The sequence below is a fragment of the Fusarium falciforme genome, chromosome 7 (assembly GCF_026873545.1).
Source record: "Fusarium falciforme chromosome 7, complete sequence".
Lineage (NCBI taxonomy): Eukaryota > Fungi > Ascomycota > Sordariomycetes > Hypocreales > Nectriaceae > Fusarium > Fusarium falciforme.
In genome coordinates this window covers 2,967,118-2,985,407 of record NC_070550.1, presented here as the reverse complement: position 1 = coordinate 2,985,407, position 18,290 = coordinate 2,967,118, and the positions used below count along the sequence as shown (strand labels likewise).

Sequence of the window (18,290 nt, the reverse complement as noted above, 5' to 3'; positions counted from 1 at the left end):
GGGCAGAAGGTTCCAATACCGCCAGCATGGTCCGATAATGCTCTTTACTCTCATGCCCTCTCTGACCATGAAAAGAAAAGTGAAATCGCCAACAAAGCACAGCGTTCAGGCACGCGATGGCATCTTCCTTTGACCACCCCGCAAAATACGCAAGTCAGTCTTTTCAGGGGTGCCAACTTAGTGCCGGGGTAGCATCATCTCCAAAGCCAATGTTCGGTGCGGGAATGGGGTCACGCTTCGGAGCCCGGACGGAAGGCCCTCCGAGACTTTAGCTGGGAGTCCGCGGTGGGTTCAATGCGTCATCCTGAAGTTCCATGAGAGGGAAGAAGGCTCTTGATTTAGCGCTGCAAATAGTCGTAGCTGATCAATCACTGATGCAGAGATGAACAGTGAGGCATGACATCGCGATTGAGATCACGTGGGGTCCCTTCACCACCAACTTCAAGTTCGTCAAGTTGAAAGCCAAAACGTACAGTCGTCAGATCATTACTCATCTGCCTCGGTAGGTACATGGGTATTCCGCAACGCCGAAAAGCCAAACCCCCAGTCACTCAATGCCAGTTGCTTCGCAACACTCCCATGTGTCCTCCATGTGAACCAATCGTACAATCCATTCCAAACCATCCAGGTAGACACGGCACATTCCACGTCAATCAAGCACCAGATCCATCATACTCGCTTCAAGAAGACTCGGATGATTCGTCGGAGAGTCGGGGTTCCATGTAGGTGATAAAGGTCTGCGAGATCTTGACCAGGTCGATGATGTCCCAGTTGCATTGGGGTCCACCGGCAACGAGACGAGTCATGGCGTCCCACCATTCCATGCCTTCGAGGTGCTTCTCGTGCTGGGCTTTGAGGTTGTCCAACTTGGTCTTTTCGGCATCGATGTGAAGTTGAGCGTCTCTAACGCCAAGCAAATCGCGTTCCGCCTCGGCGAGTTCCTCTCGGTTCTTCTTGATGCTCTCGTTGAGTCCCCTCTGACGGGCCATGAGGTCCTCTTCAGAAGCAGTGAGACCCACCATGGAGATGCTTCCCAGCTTCGCCTTGAGCTTATGAAACTTCTGCTGAGCTTCGTACAGTTCAACCTGGTCGTCAAGCTGCTCCGACAGGTCCTTCTTGAGCATGGAGATGCGTGTTAAGAGAACAGCGGGAGAGCGGACTTGGGAGTTCATGTAGATAAGGTCAGCGCCGAGCTGGCGTTGCTGTGCCTGCATGGCAGAGGATTCCTTGGCGAGAAGCTCTTGGTGGTTTCGCAAAGCATCGGTAACGGCTTGAGCACTCTGGAGAAGGGCAGCGCTCTGTTGCTATTGGCCCCGCATCTGTCAGATTGAATTCGTCCTGAAAGTGAAAGAAGATGGTATACCTGAGGGACTGCGAGCCCAGATGGAGGAGCTCGATTGAGACCTTCTTCCACAGAACGGCGTGCGCGAGTATGTTGGGACGTGGAGGAAGCTGAGGAAGCGGTGCGTCGTCGCAGGTGCTTTGGTGCCACACTCATGGTGGACTTGCCGGACTTGGGGCGAGACGCGCTCGGCACAGTCGAAGGGGTGGTGGCCGATAGGCTCGCGCTCAGCTCCTCAGAAGAAGAGCTGGAGGATCGAGGGCTGACCTTGACTCGAATCCTGGTTGATGTCTTGGAGTCGCTGGCGCCGGGCAGGTTGCTAGGGTTGTCGCTCATGCTCGTGTCGGTGCTCACTCCGTCAAGAGACTGATCCGCGATGGCCGCAGTCTGCTTCTCTCGGCCCAGCTCATTCTGATTGACGTTAGAAATGCCATCGAGACTCTTGGTCTGACGGCGGCGCTGTTGGCGCCTCGTCATGTCGTAAGAAACTCGCGCCGGGGCTCGCATGCTGCGGCGACGCTCGACTACGGGAGCCATGATGAGCAGTTCGATGCGGCGAAGATGAAATCCGATGATGCGGGAAGCAGAGAGATGATTGTGTGAAGGTTGTTGAAGGAAGAAATCGAGGCTGCTCGAGGGAAAAGAAGAGATGAACCTCGCAGAGTCGAGGCGGGTGAGAGGTGCTGCAGCAGTGCAAGCTTGGCCGAGTTGCACTGTGGAGCCTCAGGCAAACAACCGCCAGTGCAAACAGTCGAGACGCGTTTCTGCACGAGGTCAACAAACGTGAACCATTTTGAGCCTCAAGAATAAGGCGTTATCGGTCATCTGATAAGCGTTTCGTCGTCAACCTCAGAGTTTGTTGCTGCTGTTGAGGCCCACCACAACTCAATCAAAGAGCCACGCCAAGTCATCATGACTCCCAATAACGGCGTTCTTCATAATTGGTCGCGCATGATGTGAAAGTACTCTATTTATGATTAGCATAATTCCAGTACTTTATATCTCGCTGCCCCAGATCAAGGGCATCATCGTGCGGACCACTATATTGGTACAGAGTCTCTCACTATGAGGCAACTAGGGTGGGAAAATGATACGAGGAGTAAATCCCGGTGTTACCGGTAATAGATATCAATTGTTTCGGGCAATCAAAAGACAATAAAAGCTCAAAGAGCGTGTCGATCTAGTTTTCTCATCGCACCATTACTCCATAGTCTCCCATCGCGTTGCCTACACAGAAATTCGAAGTACAGGCGAGGCCTTTGCCTCCTCTCTCCAGCCTTGTCGCCCCTTGACATACTTCTGGCCATGCTTCCATCCCTCTCCACACATCTCGGGCTTCATCAGCACTTCCCCAACAGTTTCTTCGGTCTGGCGAAACTGTTGCGTGTAGAATGCACCGACCTCGTTGACACTAAGAGCCACATCCATAAACAACAAGGCCTCGGCGGCGGATATGCATTTCTCCTCGTATCTTGAAGGGTCTTGGTTGCACTTGTCTTCCAGATCGTCAAGTGTCCTTTCGAACGACTCGGAACTGGCCTTATCGTAGATCAGAGCGTCAAGAGTGGGTGGGTTTGACCGGAACGAGGCGTCAATGTTCCCGAGTTGCGAGTACATGCCGCAGATAACGTCTCGCGGCTCCAATTCCATACCGTCGGTTCTCACCAAGTGCTTGCGCAAGATCTTCATCATCCAATCGTTCTCCCAGTCGATTTCCTGCCGATCGCTAGTAGTTCTATTAAAAACGACTTCCGGCAGGTCAACAGTCATGCTAACCACAAAAGCCCCAAATAAGAGGAGAATAGAGAGGAAAGTGAAGTGATACATGTTGCAAAGTGTACGATCTGATAGTGAGAAGCGGGTGGTGTGAGTTTGTTGCTGATGTTGAGAATAGAAAACCGGTCTGGCTCGATAAGATAAGTGCGATGAAGAGGCAAGGAAGGTGTTGACAGTAAAGCGAGATCTGTCGACCTTATACTCACCAGATTCCTATCACCGCTTGGCATGAGTAAGTCCCGTATACCCAGTGTTCACGTCCATTACCTTTTGTCTTTCATTGCCGTGGCTTTGATTGTTCAACCGAGAATAAAGGCACGGTGCTCTTGGCATGGATCTTGTCACTTGTCAGTTAAATCTCCTTTGTCTCCCGCACCCCCCTTATTCTAGCGACGCATCTTCCTCTTTGATGTTTGTTTGAGGCGGTGTATCCTACCTCGTAACCGAAGGACTCTCATCTATGGAGAATTGTAGATAATCCAGTGGAGAAAGTGAAACTGGTATATTAACGCGTCATCTACGACCACTACCTCCACGTGCGCTCATTGTTTGAACTCTAGCTGAACAACAAGATACAATCAGCTCCAACAATAGACCCATTGAACATTCCCGTAGCGCTTTTTGAAGCCACATAACATGAAGAAGGTGGACATTCATCACAACGCATTGGTGATGTTCTATGCTGGGATAATCTTAAGCCAGGGAGTGAATAATATCCGACCAACTAGAGCCACTACGATCATTTCCCCTCCACGGTTTGCTTGATCCTAGTGCTTGGATTAAAGCCAATGATATTATCCACCTAAACATGCTTGATTTTTCTCATCACTTCATTATTTCGCTCGTTTGAAGACCGTTGATTCTAAGCGAGATATCTTGCAATGGCGAATTTCGACAATAGATGAATACATCTTGAAATAAACGGCGGTTAGAATTGAAAAAGGGTATTGAATGATCCTGTTTGGGGATTTACTGGCTTTTCGGATTGCTCGTTTGCCACCGTATTGTCGGTTTATCCAGGGTCATTCATTTGTTTACAGACTCCCGGGTTTGGAATTTAGATCTTGCTTCACAATCTGAGATCGTTTACTGATATTGTCCAATGTTGAATGAACCAACAGACTCTACTCAAACGCCAGCCTCAATCAACCATATCTAGACTTCCAGCACTTCGCATCAGCTCTTCTTCCCTTTCTCCAATCATCTTCTCTTACTCTTTCGACAAGTGCACCTTGGGCAGAACTTTTCTTGCAACTTGAGTCAAGCAAAGTAAAGCATCATACCATACCATCTAGCAAGCGACATCCGCCACCTTCAAGTCTCTCAGCCAAGATGGCGCCCACCGATGGCAAGCCCTCCGGCACCCCCAGACCATCCGAGTCAATGAACCGCCTCGACGAAAGCCAGAGATCCGCTCGCTCCGGTCCACCTCCCCAAGGACAGCCGGCCCAGTGGTCTGCGCCTCGTCTTGACCCTCAGCTTCAGTCACTTCTACAGGAACGGGTACCCTCGAACGACAACTTTGTAATCGCTACAAGATGCTCTACTTTGGACGGTTCCGGCCTACTCTTCCACGGCGATGGTGTGAACATGCTCGTGCCCTTCACGATGCTTGATGAACAGAATCAACTTCGTTTCGGTCACACTGGAAAGTTTGAGAGTCTGGACTGGCTGGCAGTAGCCAACCTACAAAAGCCTGGACCAGACTTTTCGAACCCTCCCACTGTCACAAGCAGAACCAGCCGTGAGCCGCAACCACCTGTTCGTTCAAACCCGTCTCGACCTCAGCCTGTAACTCCGCTAGTCCCCCACCGGGGCCGCCGATCTTGGCGGGATGCCACGTGTGTGAACACGACTGGCAACGGCGAAGGTCCGTCCGAAGACAAGCGTGTTGGTCGGTCCCGCGGTCCACGTTGATCTCGGGTTGCCCATTTCAGCAGAGTACGAGTGGATGGTCTAGGTTGTGATAGAATGGGCCAAGTGAGGATTTTGGTATGTGCAAATGCTTTTAGGTAGTTTACAAGAAAGTGGGGATATGAACTTGTCGTTGATAGACAGGATCAAATGGCAACTAAAGCTTTAAAGGAATCGCATCATCTTGCAGAGTGGTCATGGAATTAAAGAGACTACTGACACTACTTTACACCCGAGTTTCTATGGGGTGGGCTCTTCGGGGATAGGCTGTTCGGGCTTTCCACAAGCAGTATTGTCAAACGTCGCCCGAGTGAACCCAATGAATAGCTGCGTGTCCAGCGTCAATATAGTCCCATCTAGCACAGCGTCTGGTGTATTGAACGACCACTTGGGGGCGTAATAAACACCAGGTTGTACGAATGTTTAAACCCCGATAGTTGCACTAGACCCCTTATCTCCTATCGTGTAGTATTTAAAACTCAGACGACTCGGAAAGTTCTCATAAAAGGTGGCCGCAAAGTGAACGATGCCGTCGCCCTGCTGTGGATGGCCAACCCACTCAAACGTAACCTCTTGACCACCTGGTGTGGAGGGATACATCTCGTAAAAGACCCCGTGCCCAAGGGCCGTCAAAAAGCATAGATCATCCCAAAATGGGAAGATAGAGATATATGGAAGGCCCTGGTCTGTAAGGTCCTTGTTGTTGGCGTCGATTGTTGGAGTAAACAGTGACAGTAGTCCGTTTGGAGTGACAGACAGTAAAGTCTCTCACAGGGGCTATTCCTATAGCGAAAGGAAGGGTAACGATTCTTATGTCTTCCTCCCATATGACGCCAGTCTCGTAAAGGTTGTTTGGCTGAGCCAAGGCCACAGTTGTCAACGGACCGCCACACGTTTCGGGAGTGCTAGGTTCTGTTGTCACTGCGGAAGTGCTCAGCTCCTCGCTAGAGGTAACCTCGGATGTTGCAGGGGGTTCGTTTTCAGAAGTCGTGGGCCCAAGAGAGATAGCTTCGGATGTGGCTTCAGAGGTTATTATTTCAACAGAAGTGGCTTCGGAGGATGTCTCTTCGGATGATATGGCTTCAGGAGAGGTGAATGCAGGCTTAGAAGTGCCTTCGGGTGATGAAACAGAGAAAGAGATTTCATCCGTAGATACAGAGCCTGTGTTAAGAGAAGAAGTCATAGATTGAGTGATTTCACCAGAAGTTTCTTCTGGTGATGTGCTGAGAGATGGTTGAGCCTCGGAAGAAGGCGTGAAGGAAATAGTTGAGCCGTTCGAGGCTGGTTGTAATGAGGAAGGCTCTTCTTGTGGTGTAGAAGATAAAGAGGAGAGTTCAGTTGACTCGGAAGATGTAGGGGATGGATCGCATGTGGTGGATTCAGAAGAAGGCTCCAGAACACTGCCCTCGGTTGAAGTAGTTGCGGTTGGTGGGCCTGGTTCTGAGGAGCTTGATGAAGAGTCCCAAGTCGAGGTGCCTGTGATCAAAAGAGTGCCTGGAGACTCTATGTCTGTTACAGGGGAGTCCGGGGGTATCATGCTGCTCTCCGAGTCGGTGCCTATTATGGCCGTTTAATCTTCGGTGATTGCAAAGATTGGCAACTCTTCGACCGAGGATAGCATCGTGACTTCGGTAGATTGTGCTGAGTCTGTTGAGACGAAGTCATCACTGATTGTCGGTCGAATGGAGAGGGTACTCGTGTCACTCGAGGTACTGGCGTCGATGATCTACCCATTCTGGCACTGTTCAACTATTCAAACACGTCAACATTGAATCTCGGTGTCAGAGGGCATAGTTGTTACTAAAGTATACAGTAAACGAGACCGGAACGCAGCCTAGCGGCGCTGATGCAAACGTGATAAAGACCTCGGCGGTCTCTGAGTCTTGACGGTAATCAGCTTCACCATCTAGCAAGAGAGGGTTCTCAAACAAGAGGAGCCCTCCAGAATTGGCAAATGTTTTGGTCATAGCATCGATGGGCGGCGCCCCTGACCGACGAACTGTTTGAAGTCTTCGCCTGCGTAAAAAATCGGATCGTCTCCGTCCATAAGCTGCCCCGCGACCAGACTGAAAACCCCTACGTCGGAACATGACCCGGAGGCTGTCGTGTTTCTGTCGTTGACGAAGCCTCGAATAGCTCGTTGCTGTCGCTTTCTCGTTTCCTCGGACTCATCCACCAGCAGTATAATGCCTTGGCCAGACACTCCACCAGTCCCACGAGTAGCAGATGCAGCATTGGATGTGAGCGTCTCCGATGCCTCTCTGCTCGCGGTTCCTCCAGTCGAGAAGTTCGATGCACTGGGGTCTGCTGTTGACACATCCTCGGCATCTGTTGGAAGGTTTGGCACTTCAAGGGAGGAAGAGTCTGGGGGATCCACGGTTGGGAGAGCCTCGAGAGAAGTTGACGTTTGGTTCCTATCAATGACAGGAGAAGATGATTCGAGGGGATCCAAGCTAGCAGCCTAAGTTTGTATAGGGGCCAAGTAGGTCGACAGGTACGCAAAGCACAGGGACCCTTGGACGAGCTCGGGATGACCAAGAGCAGCAGTGGCTAGGAGGGCGTTGCCCACCAACGCAAAATGAAACCACTGGCGCCTCATTGCGACTTAAAGGAGTGTGATGTTTTGGGAAGCGTCGCAGTGGGCGGGAGAGGGAACAGGAGAGCGAAGAAGTAAAAAGAAACAGTGTATCAACAACAACGATGATGGAACTGGGTGCCTCTTTCAATGCGAAATGCCCCTTAACAAAGGCGCTTGTCTTGGAGCTGAGGCGGTGATCTCCAACGCCCACAGGATGCATTGAGGCGCCACATGTCACCAACCAACAGCTGTCTTGAGCCATCACATTCAACGAAAGTACTTGTCTCAGAATAGAAGCTTCAGGTTGCTAAGAATGCGACATGATCAAGTTCGAGACTTGAATATGATTCACCCGGATATGACAGCGCAGGCTCAGCCCTACGCTCCCTGCATACAGCCAAGCGCAGGGTAGAACGTCAGACTGGTTGGTGGCTTGGAGCGAGAATTGCTTCTCATCTCCTATCCGATACGGAGGCTCAGGCTAGATTCCAACGGTTACTATTTGACCACGGTTCTGGCTTTCTGAAAACCTACTTTGGACAGTTTGAAGGATCCTTACTCGGCGCGGTGGCGCGACACGCACTCTGAACAACTAGGGAACACACGGCGGCTATTGCCTCGCTTGATACCATTATAGATGACTTGATTTATTCATGGCTAATATTTACTGCTGAATACACTCAATGTCTAGCATAGCTTATGTTTCGTCTCTTGAGTTAAAGCGCCTTTCAGCCCTGTTGAACTTCATACCTGTTCCTCGACTCAGCCCATGAGGCCACCTCACTGTCACCGACAGGCTCTCGGTCGGCATTAGATCAAATGAAGAGTTGTTTAGTGCGGGTTAAGCGAGTTTCCTAACCCACCAAGCCCTGCCTAATGGTTCCAGAGGTGCTCTACCGCTAGAAAATCTATCGATCTTGGTCCTAATGCTGAGTTTACAAATTACCTACCTATATAAATACACAAATGCAACACAAGAGTGCACTTTTCACGTCAACTCCACAAACACATTGCAACCTGGCCTTCGTCAATCGGGATGTCCCTAGGCTCAGCCCCGCCAGTCTGGATCCAGCCCCTACTGAAAGCCGAGGGACCGCGGCTCGAAGGATTGTCATCCCAACTCTACCCTGGACGCTGCTGATCATGACCATATTGGTAAATGAGAGGGAATTAGGCGAACAGTCAAGTCATCCGGGATTTACCACATTCCCGGATAATACCCCTGAGTTGTGCCCCGCTATAGGACCACGTCCCCAGTCACAGGGAAAGTGTTCGCCGAACTACTCACAGTGAGTCATTTTCCTACCCTTTGAAGGGTCAGAACTTTCTAAGGATTGACGAACTCTTGGCAGAGGCCTCATGCTCCTTCTGCATTAGATGCAATTAGTTTGAAACCATACGCGCGGAATGAACCCCGGCTCTCGATGGGATAACTGACCCAGAAGACCGCGAGGAATGACCACTCCGTTTCATATTGGGCACATGAGCACTCACAATGAAAAATTAAGCCGGATGGGTTGCGTGATGTGATTTATTTGAAACACCATGTGGGAAGAGTATCTATATAACCAAAGGCTTCCCAACACCACACGCATGAAATTTAATATCGAATGCAACTCAGCCGCAAGCTTCTTGAACGGGCTCTGCGAACTTATGAGGAAGTGCCAAGTGCACCCATGGTAATTGTCGAGCAGGGCGCATCATAGACGGAAGGCTTGACGAAACTGACAGCAGGCTTAGTGCCCTTGCCCAGCTCAATCAGAGTCTTGCCGTTGGGATCAAACTGCGGCCAGCCAAGCTGCGTCAAGCCCTTGGTAGGATTGTCGCTAAAGGTGAACCAGGCGCGCTGCATAATCTTGGTAAGCTTCTTCTGGTCGGCCGACGGCTGAATTCCGCTGACGTCTCCAGAGGCTCCGAAGATCATATGCAGATCCACACCGTGGTAGGCTCCGCTGGTAGGGAAGAGACGCGTGTTATCCCAGTCAGCAAGGTATCGATAGGCCCACGCGGAAACACCGTGGTCGCGCCGAGCTTTGGCCTGGTAGGATACGGGGCAGGTGAAGGACTCGAGGAGGAATGAAGTGACTTGAGCGTCTGTGGGAGTGACGCCGTTGCCGTAGGCGGGGATACGGTAGTAGCCATCTTCGTTGTGGTTGTGGCCCATAAGAATGGGGACCTTGGCAAAGCTGCCAGCCTTGGTCAAGCTGACATAGTCGGAAAAGACAATCTTGCCGTCGGGCTTGGGGTAGAAGGGAGGGATGGACCGGAGGACGCTAGAGCTCGAGGTAGGCCTGACAGTAGCGGCGGCCGCCTTGATATCCTCCCAGTCGGCCTCGCGCATGCAGGCCATGACATCCTTGGCATCTCCACATCCGACAGCGGAGACAACCGTGTTCCAGTTCTTCTCAGGGACGCCCTCGGCGTTGACAGGGAAGCTAAACGCGTTTCCAGAAGGGGCGATGATGCCGTTGACAATGGGGTCCTTCTGGTAGGCGTAGGTCCAGTAGTCAACAGCCACGCCACCAGAAGACTGGCCAGCAATGGTGATCTTGGTAGGGCTGCCGCCAAATCGCCAGATGTTGTCACGAATCCATTCAACGGCAGCACGCTGATCACGCAGGCCGAGGTTGGCTTCTCCGGGGCCTCCGGGGAAGCCAAAGATGTTGATCCGGTAGTTGACGGTGACAACAACAATGTCCTCAGAATCGGCAAAGTACTTGCCGTTGTAGAAAGGACTGTTGGTGTTTCCAATAGCGAAGCCTGGAGAGTCAGCATTGCGCAAAATGGATCAAAGGATCAAGTGCTACTTACGGCCGCCGTAGAAAAACACCAGCACTGGCTTGTTGGCCTTGACAGAGTTGGACGTGGCCTTGGACCAAATGTTCAAAGTCAAACAGTCCTCACTCTGAGGAGTGCCGGCATTGCTAGCAAAGTAGGAAATAATATCCTGCGCCTGAGGCGTCATATCAGGATAGTTGACCTTCTTGCTAGGCGACAAGGGGCAGTCATAACCAAACTTTTCCGCCTTGTAGGGTTCCCTAGAGGTGAAGCGCTCAGGGGGAGCAAAGCGCAGCTTGCCCACGGGGGGCTTTGCGTACGGGATGCCCAGGTACTCGACCACGCACGCCGAGTTGTCAGCGAGGTGACCCGTGATGGGACCGTTGGACGTGTCGACGGTGATGAAGTTGGTGGTGTCGCACACGGGGGCAGCAGCCGCGAGGCTGGCCCATAGGGCAAGGGTTGTGAAGAGCATCTTGTGAGTCGCTTACCGAGAGTCTAAGTTGTGGTCGGGAATGAGCTGGCTTTATCGTCCTCCAGGTCGGATAGCCACGTGCGTCGGTATCAATGCTCTATCCGAGACCACGGGAGCGGACTCCAGTTGCATGGTTGTCCCTGTCTCGGCTCACAGGGGTTATGTCGCTCCCCTTTCCTACCGCGTCATGTCAGTCGACTTGGCGTACATATGCGTGATTAGAGACCCAGGGAGCCGGTGACCATAGCAGGGGAGACCTCACCATATGTAGGGAACAAGTGCCGCATAGGTGACATCGGAAGAATTGAGACCAATCCATCGGGTCTTGGCCCACCAATAACGCCCCTATTGACAATTCCATAGTCCACCAATGCCATTCTACTCGAATGACCGTCTAGTCGTGCCACACTACTGCATGAACACCTGGTACTGAAACCTTGTCAAAAAGAGGGTCCCTCGTCTCTTTGGGTAGTCATTTCCGCTGTGCCATGCGAAAGCCGACGCAGAGGCCAGGGCGGGATGTTCGGTAAGGACTTGCTTGCTTCTGCAAGGGCCGATGTGACCTTGGGCTCAGAGGATGGTGCCCGTATATCGCATCCGACTCGTTCTTGGGTGAAACTAGAGGAAGGCGAATACATGGTGATGGCACCACGACCAAGATGGCAGTCACTCCACCGGCTCTGCAGGATTCATATATGAACTTGAGACACGGTCGAACCTCTGGTTCGACGTCAACTCACTCAACAGCGTCAAAATGGGTGCCTACGGTATGGGGTTCCCCGACAACGGGGTCGACAACCAGGGCTGGAAGCTGTACATTACATCTTTGGTGATGATCATCACAGCAGGCCTGTTTGTGATCGCCAGGTGCTCCACGCGTTTTTTCATGCACAAGCTCGGATCTGACGATGCGGCTATCGTTGTGTCTCTAGTAAGGCGAATCTCTCTGCTGATCTTTCACATCTAACTATGGAGGTAGTTGTCGTCAGTAATCGTTTCTGCTGCTATGCAGCTGGCGGTACAGAACGGATACGGAATGCACAAGGCCGATCTCACAAAACCAGAGCTACGCACAGCTCTCAAAATGTTCTTTATCGCGCAGACTCCCTACAAGGTGACGGTCTGTCTCAACAAGGTGGCCGCCATTCTTCTCTACCTACGCCTTTTTCCCACCAAGAATTTCCGCGTCGCTTGCTACGTCGTCATGGGCATCATTGTGAGCTGGAGTATTGGTGGAGTTGGTGCAACAATCTGGCAATGCGTGCCCATCGAGGGCGCCTGGAACAAGGCGATTGATGCCAAGTGTATCGACTCCAACAAGTTCTGGATTGCCTACGCAGTCATGAACATTCTGACAGACATTATGGTCTTGACTCTCCCTATTGGCTCTATTATGCGCCTTCAGATGAACATGCGAGAGAGGCTGATGCTTTGCGGCGTCTTTCTCTTGGGTGGCTTGTGAGTGTCCTTGGTACAATGCATTTCCAAGCTAACATGATGTTCAGTGTCACCATCGCATCCATCCTTCGAACGACGTCGGTACAAAACTCGCTCAAGAACAAAGAAGACATAACCTACAACTTTATCGAGCGTGGCATGTGGACGTTGATCGAAGCCAACCTCGGAATCATCAGCGCCTGCTTGCCTGTTCTTCGACGACCTTTGGGCAAGCTGTTCCCACGCATTTTCGGATCTACAAAGAAGAGCTCCAACTACTTTAGCGGACCTGGAGACCACTCGAAGGGATATAACCTGTCCAATATGTCTGCCAGCGCCCACCCGAGCTTCTGGAGGGGCACGACGAGAACACATCAGGTTGTTTCCGTCAGTGGCCCTGAGACAACTACTGGACGAAAGAGTGACGAGCGGCGTATCATTGAATCGTTGAAGGGGAGTGACGCGGAGAGCGATCCTGATAGCCATGGATCTAGGGGTATTGCAAAGAGGGTGGATGTGGTGAGAACGTCGTTCCACGAGGCCGATAGGGAGTAGTTGTGGCTCACAATACGATACAACAAACCTACCTACTTAATGCAAAAGCGAGTTCATTTGTACCGGCCTGCACCTTCGGCAACTCTACATGATCACAAGGTACTTGCTACCACGACTACTCGCCGATTTTGGTTGGAGTGATTGAGTGTTGTTCGAATAATCGCTCGCATGACAGTCATCTATCGCGTTCATCCTTTAGTTTAGCAAAGACCTAGGCGTCGCTGTCTCTCGCCTATTTGTAAATAATTCCTCCCATGTTTTTCTAGTCAAAGTCGACGCTGCCGGACCCTAGGCCATACTCTTGGGTGCCTCCCTGTCTCCATTTGCCAAAATCTTGCGCAAGCACTTCAGGTCCTCGCGTGTAATCCTTTCCTTTCCCGCCTCTTGCTATCCTTCGGAACCGTTACTTGCGGCCAGATTTCAGATCAAATGTTGGCCCAAGAGTATGTTCCGTCCCATTGTAAGAGTGAACCGCAATCAGAGAGAGGGCAGGGTATTCCTTACTTCTCATCAGCACAATATCCTATCTTATAACGATAAATGACAATTATCGGGATGGCAGGTCGTAATTCTGAACAATCTAACAGGAATTCTTTGAGCGCTACCGCTTGCGAGGGAGATCCCTCTCTATCCTCTCACCCGGGAAGTGTTAAGCCCAGCCGATGCCAAGCTGTGGCTTGTAATGCACATTGTGGCTGGGGACTGGCAGGAAGTTGATGCAGGCTGAGACCAGCTGAACCAACAACTATTAAGTCAGCAAGTGACAAGGGTAAGAATTTAGCCCAGCCTGATCATGCCTTGTTAGATTGGGCTTCAATCATGCTTCTTTCAACTCCAAAAAACCGGCAGTCATGGTCGCTTCAGTGAATGGCACCCCGAGGGATCCGCCAACTGAAACCTCCAACCCGGCCAACCCTACCTCAATCACCCCTGGCATACCAGATTTCGCTTCCTTGAAGAGTGCCATCCAGCAAGGAAACATCGAGGTTGTTCGGGCCCTCGTTGAGAAAGGCGCTGACGTCAACAGCTGGCTCCCAGGGAAAGGCACCGTCCTACAAATTGCTCTTGAAGTGGCAGAGCCTCAAATCGAGTGCATTCGCATGCTTCTAGACAATGGCGCGAATATTTACAGCAAGGGGGATACCTTTGGAAACGCGCTGACCAGAGCCGTGGACAAAGACCTTGACGACGTGTTGGATCTCATGGTGCAGGGAGGATACGTGCGGAACGAGGCTGAACTGCCACCAGATCAGCGCCTTGGAGATGACATGACGATCCTACACGTCGCCGTCTGCTGCAGAAATCGACGGGCCTTGAAACGCCTACTTGAATCACCTGCGAAGGAGATGATCGATCACCAAGACAGCTGGCGCCGAACTCCTCTGCACTACGCAACCAAGACTTACAGGGAAGCCTTAGATTGGGTCCAAGCTTGCGTTGATATAAATCCAAAGGGGCACTCTACTCCTGGAAGTACCGAATGCGAGATTGCCCAAGTCCTTGTAGACAACGGGGCCAGGGCCGACATTTCTGACGCCTTGGGGAGCTTTACCGCCCTGCAGAACTCGTTTCGGAACTTCACCACTTATGATTTGGCCAAGATAGTATTTCCAGCGGCTTTAGTGAACATGTCGCGATTGGCCGAAACGACGAGATATGTATTGGAGAGGCCCGAGATGCATATCCTCTACAATGAGACAGGCGGAAGCTTGATCACGACCAGCGAGCTGGAGGCTTCGGAGACATCCGAATTAACCTTCACCCACTTTTTGCTCTTCCAGGTGCCCACAAAACGAGAACTAAATTTCAACAAAACTAGTCTATTGTAAGAAGATGTTTTCCTCATGCATTCACAAACTAACACGCCTGGATCCGTTAGGATACTTGGCGAACACCAGCGTCTGATCACTGAAAAACGGGGCCTCTCTTTTGCGCGGTGGAATCGTGCTGAAGCCACACCTTCTCGTGATGCTAGGTGGAAGCTGCACCGGGGTTTGATGCCGACAAGGTCCGAGTTCGAAACGTTCAGAAACGATTCCAGTTTGCATGGTAAGTTCTAGTTCACTCATTGCAGAACCTCTAGGGGCTAGACGTCTCTCGCTGCACAGTGAAAGGATAGGCTGAAAGGTTTAACCATTAGATTTCATTGCGTGTCGATTCATCACAACTTACCCCAGGCTATGCCCAGAGGATGAAGGCGACACGCAACAAGACAGTACCAGCATCGAGCTCGTTCGTCGTTCCCATGTGCTCCTGTGGACAATGGTGGGCGAATGTCACGAGGGATGGGATGGAACCAAGTACACCATGCTAAAATCAACAGCTCTCATAACCACCTCTCCACATGCAGAGCCGGGCTTTAATGTGTGCAACTTGCTTGACCCGCTTCTGCAGACTCTAAGGGAGGAATGGATGCTTGCCTTTAAGACGGCCAACGACCACCAGTTTAAAATGGCAAGTTATTCCCGAAATCGAACGACTAGACGTGATTCTTTTGTTGCTAAGACTACACATAGCGTTCGATTATCTTGAAGTCCAGGGGAAACGACCATCGAGTCATCGATTGTCTCCTCGAAGACGCATTGTCATGGGTCCAAGTAGAGGAGATTGCCAACGAGCAGAGGCGCGACCTGTCCGAATTGAATGCCTTGTTCGTGGGGGGCCAACAGTGGAAGCCACACGAAAGAAAAATCCCACTCCATGATCCGAGTGACTTTGAAGATTTGGAGAGGTTTGGAGTTGCGGTTAGTGAGTTTTGCGAGTATCTCGCGACAGGTGTCAAGAATCTGAGAGACACGTCTCAAGAGCTCATTGGGCTGGTAAGTCAAGTGAGACCCCCTAATCAACACAGTGGTGACCGGAAGCTCTAGGAATTCAACTTGACCTCCATCAATGAAGCCCAGAAGTCCACGTCAACAAGCGTGAGCATGAAGCGTCTCAGCTGGATCACGGTGCGTATCGAGGGCACGATGGGGAACATCTGGCTCATTAAATATAATTTTCAGTTCATCTTTCTCCCACTAACGTTTGTCTCGGTAAGTGTGACGGTGAAAGTCCCTGTTAAGAGTGTTTTAACAAAGATGCAGAGTCTTTTCGGCATGAATGTAAACGTGCTAGAGTCAAACCCGCCCTGGTGGATCTACCTCCCCTTTGCCTTTGCAACGCTCGGGCTGACCATGGTTGTATGGTTGACCTTTAAGCGCTACCCATCTGTAAGCCGACTCCTATCTCTAATCTGCCGACGAGGAGCTCACTTCGATAGATTGAGGACAAAGCCGAGAGAGTGTTTCGGAAGTTGGCGAGCTGATTCTTTATTGTGTTGTAGTTTGTGCTTGTATTTCCACGGCCCAGGCTAAGTTTACTTGCATTCTAACCTCTCGTGTGTATGGCAGCGAGCAATTCTTCATTGAAACTGTCTCTCAAGGCCTTCAACGGCCGCAATTACATCCCTTGCATCCTTGTCGCACTTGATCTGAGATTCCATCTGTCTGTCAAAGGTTTCTTGGAACTTTTCAACCATGAAGGGCTTCAGGACCGATCTCTTGCTAGTCGTGTAGTCGTAGATGGCCGTGTCATCGATACATTTCGCAGCCAGTCGGCGATGCTGGTCTGATAAGATCCAGCCTTCCATCAGCAGTGAGGTAGAATCATATCGTGGGCGCTCAGACAACTTGTAGAGGACGGTGACATGATCGGGAAACGTCAATGGCTGTTTAGACAAACGACATTAGTCGACATTCAAGACCTTAATTCCGGGGGTGGTCACATACAAGCTTAAACTCGGTTGTGATGCGCCTCAGAATGAGGCCCAGGCTTCGCGGTGTGGGTAGGTCATCCCATTGTCTCCGTTCCTCCTCAGTAGTGGCATCTTCTGCATGGTGTTTAACAAATCGAACCCTTGCCGTTTCGACGTATTTGTTATACATGACGTTGTTTACATGGCCTAGAGCAGTCAGCATATCGTGGCCGGGCATTGAATACGAATCTCTTGAAACACACCCTGCCAATATCGTTAGTACTATCTATATGAGGAACAATAGAGGTTACATACCATGCTATCCTAAGCGCCCGAGTCTTGTTAGCAATTGTCCGGTCATTGTGATTGTAGGCGCGCACATACCATGTCTCCCCAGAGCAATGGATAGTGGTCCAAAGCTCTCCAGCTCTTATCAGTAAGAAAGCCTTCTCTGCCTGCCAAAAGCTCGATCCAGTCTGTTGTGGTATGCTGGTAGAGTTTCCCGGCTTGCGAGACACATTCGGGTGGGTACTTGGAGCTTCTCAACTTTTCGATTCGCGCCTGGAGGTTAGAAAACCATCTTGAATCGAGTGGCGTTGTATCTTTGGAGGCTGTAGAAGTATCCTGGCTTTGTCGAGGAGTTGTGCATGAGTAGCAGCGTAGTTGAGTTCTCGACGCGGCAGACAGAGGCCGGAGCACCCCGGGTGACCTGAGACGGGCAACAAACGACATGATACAAAGCGAACGATCTTCGGTGAAGCTAATTGATCATTCAATGACAGGGTTTACAGCGTTGCGGACGATAAATAGAATCTTCTGCAGTCTCATGCACCGATGTTGCAGATGTGCCAGGCAACCCCTCATAGGGAGGAGACGACAAGCCAAGTCTCGGTAAGTTCGGCAATTTCCCGGTCAAGCTCGGCGAAACCGGCCTAGACCGAAGTTTGGTCTGGGTAGAAGCGGATAAACATGGTTCTCAACACCATCGGCGACGATCATCACATCGCAGACAGGAGCAACTCTCAATTCTTCTGAACAATTTGAAAACTCTCATGAAGCATCTCGCCGAAACATTTCACCGCCTCCTCAATCTCATCCTGGGGCCATGGCGAGCGTTGCGCCTCGTGGTATCATTAGTCACCAATCTCCTCGCGTTACAAAGAATGACAGCATTGACGAGTATAAAAAATAGCAAATTAGCCATAAAATAAAGAAGCCCAGGCAGTTGGCAGGTCATAAGCATTGAAGCTGGACGGAACATTCCGGTGGTCTTGAACCTTAGGGTGTTGTATAATGCTTTAACGGAGTTCTACCTGTGTCTCGGTGTTTGCTTTGTCGGCGATTTTCATCTCTAGTCATTAAAATATGAGCACAGTATACCATTTGGCTTATTTGGTTGCATCTAAGCTATCTGTAAGAATTAGAGAAATAGCGAGGAAGTAGGCAGCTTGAGTGTGAGAGCGAGTCAGCCCTGGGACTCATCTAGTTGCGTTAATAACTCAACATCTTGAGAATACCCAAGAAGGACAAAAATTTCCATAGTCTCCTCGGAATTCTTAAATAATCACCCGGGCTAGAAAGCTGATGGGGGAACAGGACGTGCATGCCTCAAGAAGCGCTCAGCCAAGCAAACACATTAACGAACAAGCAATCACGTAATCGTACCTGGAGCATACCTTGGAAACAAAACAAGCTTAGA

At 50.8% G+C, this 18,290-nt stretch overlaps 6 protein-coding genes across 6 annotated transcripts; 2 read left to right on the top strand and 4 right to left on the bottom strand.

Moving 5' to 3' along the window:
• Positions 1-680: 680 nt before the first annotated feature.
• Positions 681-1,879, bottom strand: NCS54_00956900 (Hypothetical protein; the record flags this gene model as incomplete). The annotated part of the gene is made up of 2 exons (XM_053154911.1): positions 681-1,304; positions 1,364-1,879. The coding sequence occupies 2 exons, from the start codon at positions 1,877-1,879 to the stop codon at positions 681-683; spliced, it is 1,140 nt and encodes a 379-aa protein (XP_053010886.1).
• A 690-nt stretch (positions 1,880-2,569) lies between these two features.
• NCS54_00956800 (Hypothetical protein) lies at positions 2,570-3,169 on the bottom strand (the record flags this gene model as incomplete). Its single annotated transcript, XM_053154910.1, has 1 exon — positions 2,570-3,169. The coding sequence occupies one exon, from the start codon at positions 3,167-3,169 to the stop codon at positions 2,570-2,572; it is 600 nt and encodes a 199-aa protein (XP_053010885.1).
• A 6,092-nt stretch (positions 3,170-9,261) lies between these two features.
• NCS54_00956700 (Carboxylic ester hydrolase) lies at positions 9,262-10,863 on the bottom strand (the record flags this gene model as incomplete). Its single annotated transcript, XM_053154909.1, has 2 exons — positions 9,262-10,370; positions 10,422-10,863. 2 exons carry the CDS (start codon positions 10,861-10,863, stop codon positions 9,262-9,264), a joined length of 1,551 nt encoding a protein of 516 aa, XP_053010884.1.
• A 754-nt stretch (positions 10,864-11,617) lies between these two features.
• NCS54_00956600 (Hypothetical protein) lies at positions 11,618-12,855 on the top strand (the record flags this gene model as incomplete). The annotated part of the gene is made up of 3 exons (XM_053154908.1): positions 11,618-11,794; positions 11,843-12,321; positions 12,369-12,855. 3 exons carry the CDS (start codon positions 11,618-11,620, stop codon positions 12,853-12,855), a joined length of 1,143 nt encoding a protein of 380 aa, XP_053010883.1.
• Positions 12,856-13,706: 851 nt separating this feature from the next.
• Positions 13,707-16,162, top strand: NCS54_00956500 (Hypothetical protein; the record flags this gene model as incomplete). Its single annotated transcript, XM_053154907.1, has 8 exons — positions 13,707-14,680; positions 14,735-14,904; positions 14,996-15,309; positions 15,372-15,674; positions 15,726-15,806; positions 15,861-15,890; positions 15,942-16,067; positions 16,118-16,162. The coding sequence occupies 8 exons, from the start codon at positions 13,707-13,709 to the stop codon at positions 16,160-16,162; spliced, it is 2,043 nt and encodes a 680-aa protein (XP_053010882.1).
• Positions 16,163-16,258: 96 nt separating this feature from the next.
• On the bottom strand, positions 16,259-17,323 carry NCS54_00956400 (Hypothetical protein; the record flags this gene model as incomplete). The annotated part of the gene is made up of 4 exons (XM_053154906.1): positions 16,259-16,564; positions 16,626-16,855; positions 16,903-16,915; positions 16,976-17,323. 4 exons carry the CDS (start codon positions 17,321-17,323, stop codon positions 16,259-16,261), a joined length of 897 nt encoding a protein of 298 aa, XP_053010881.1.
• Between the last annotated feature and the right edge of the window lie 967 nt (positions 17,324-18,290).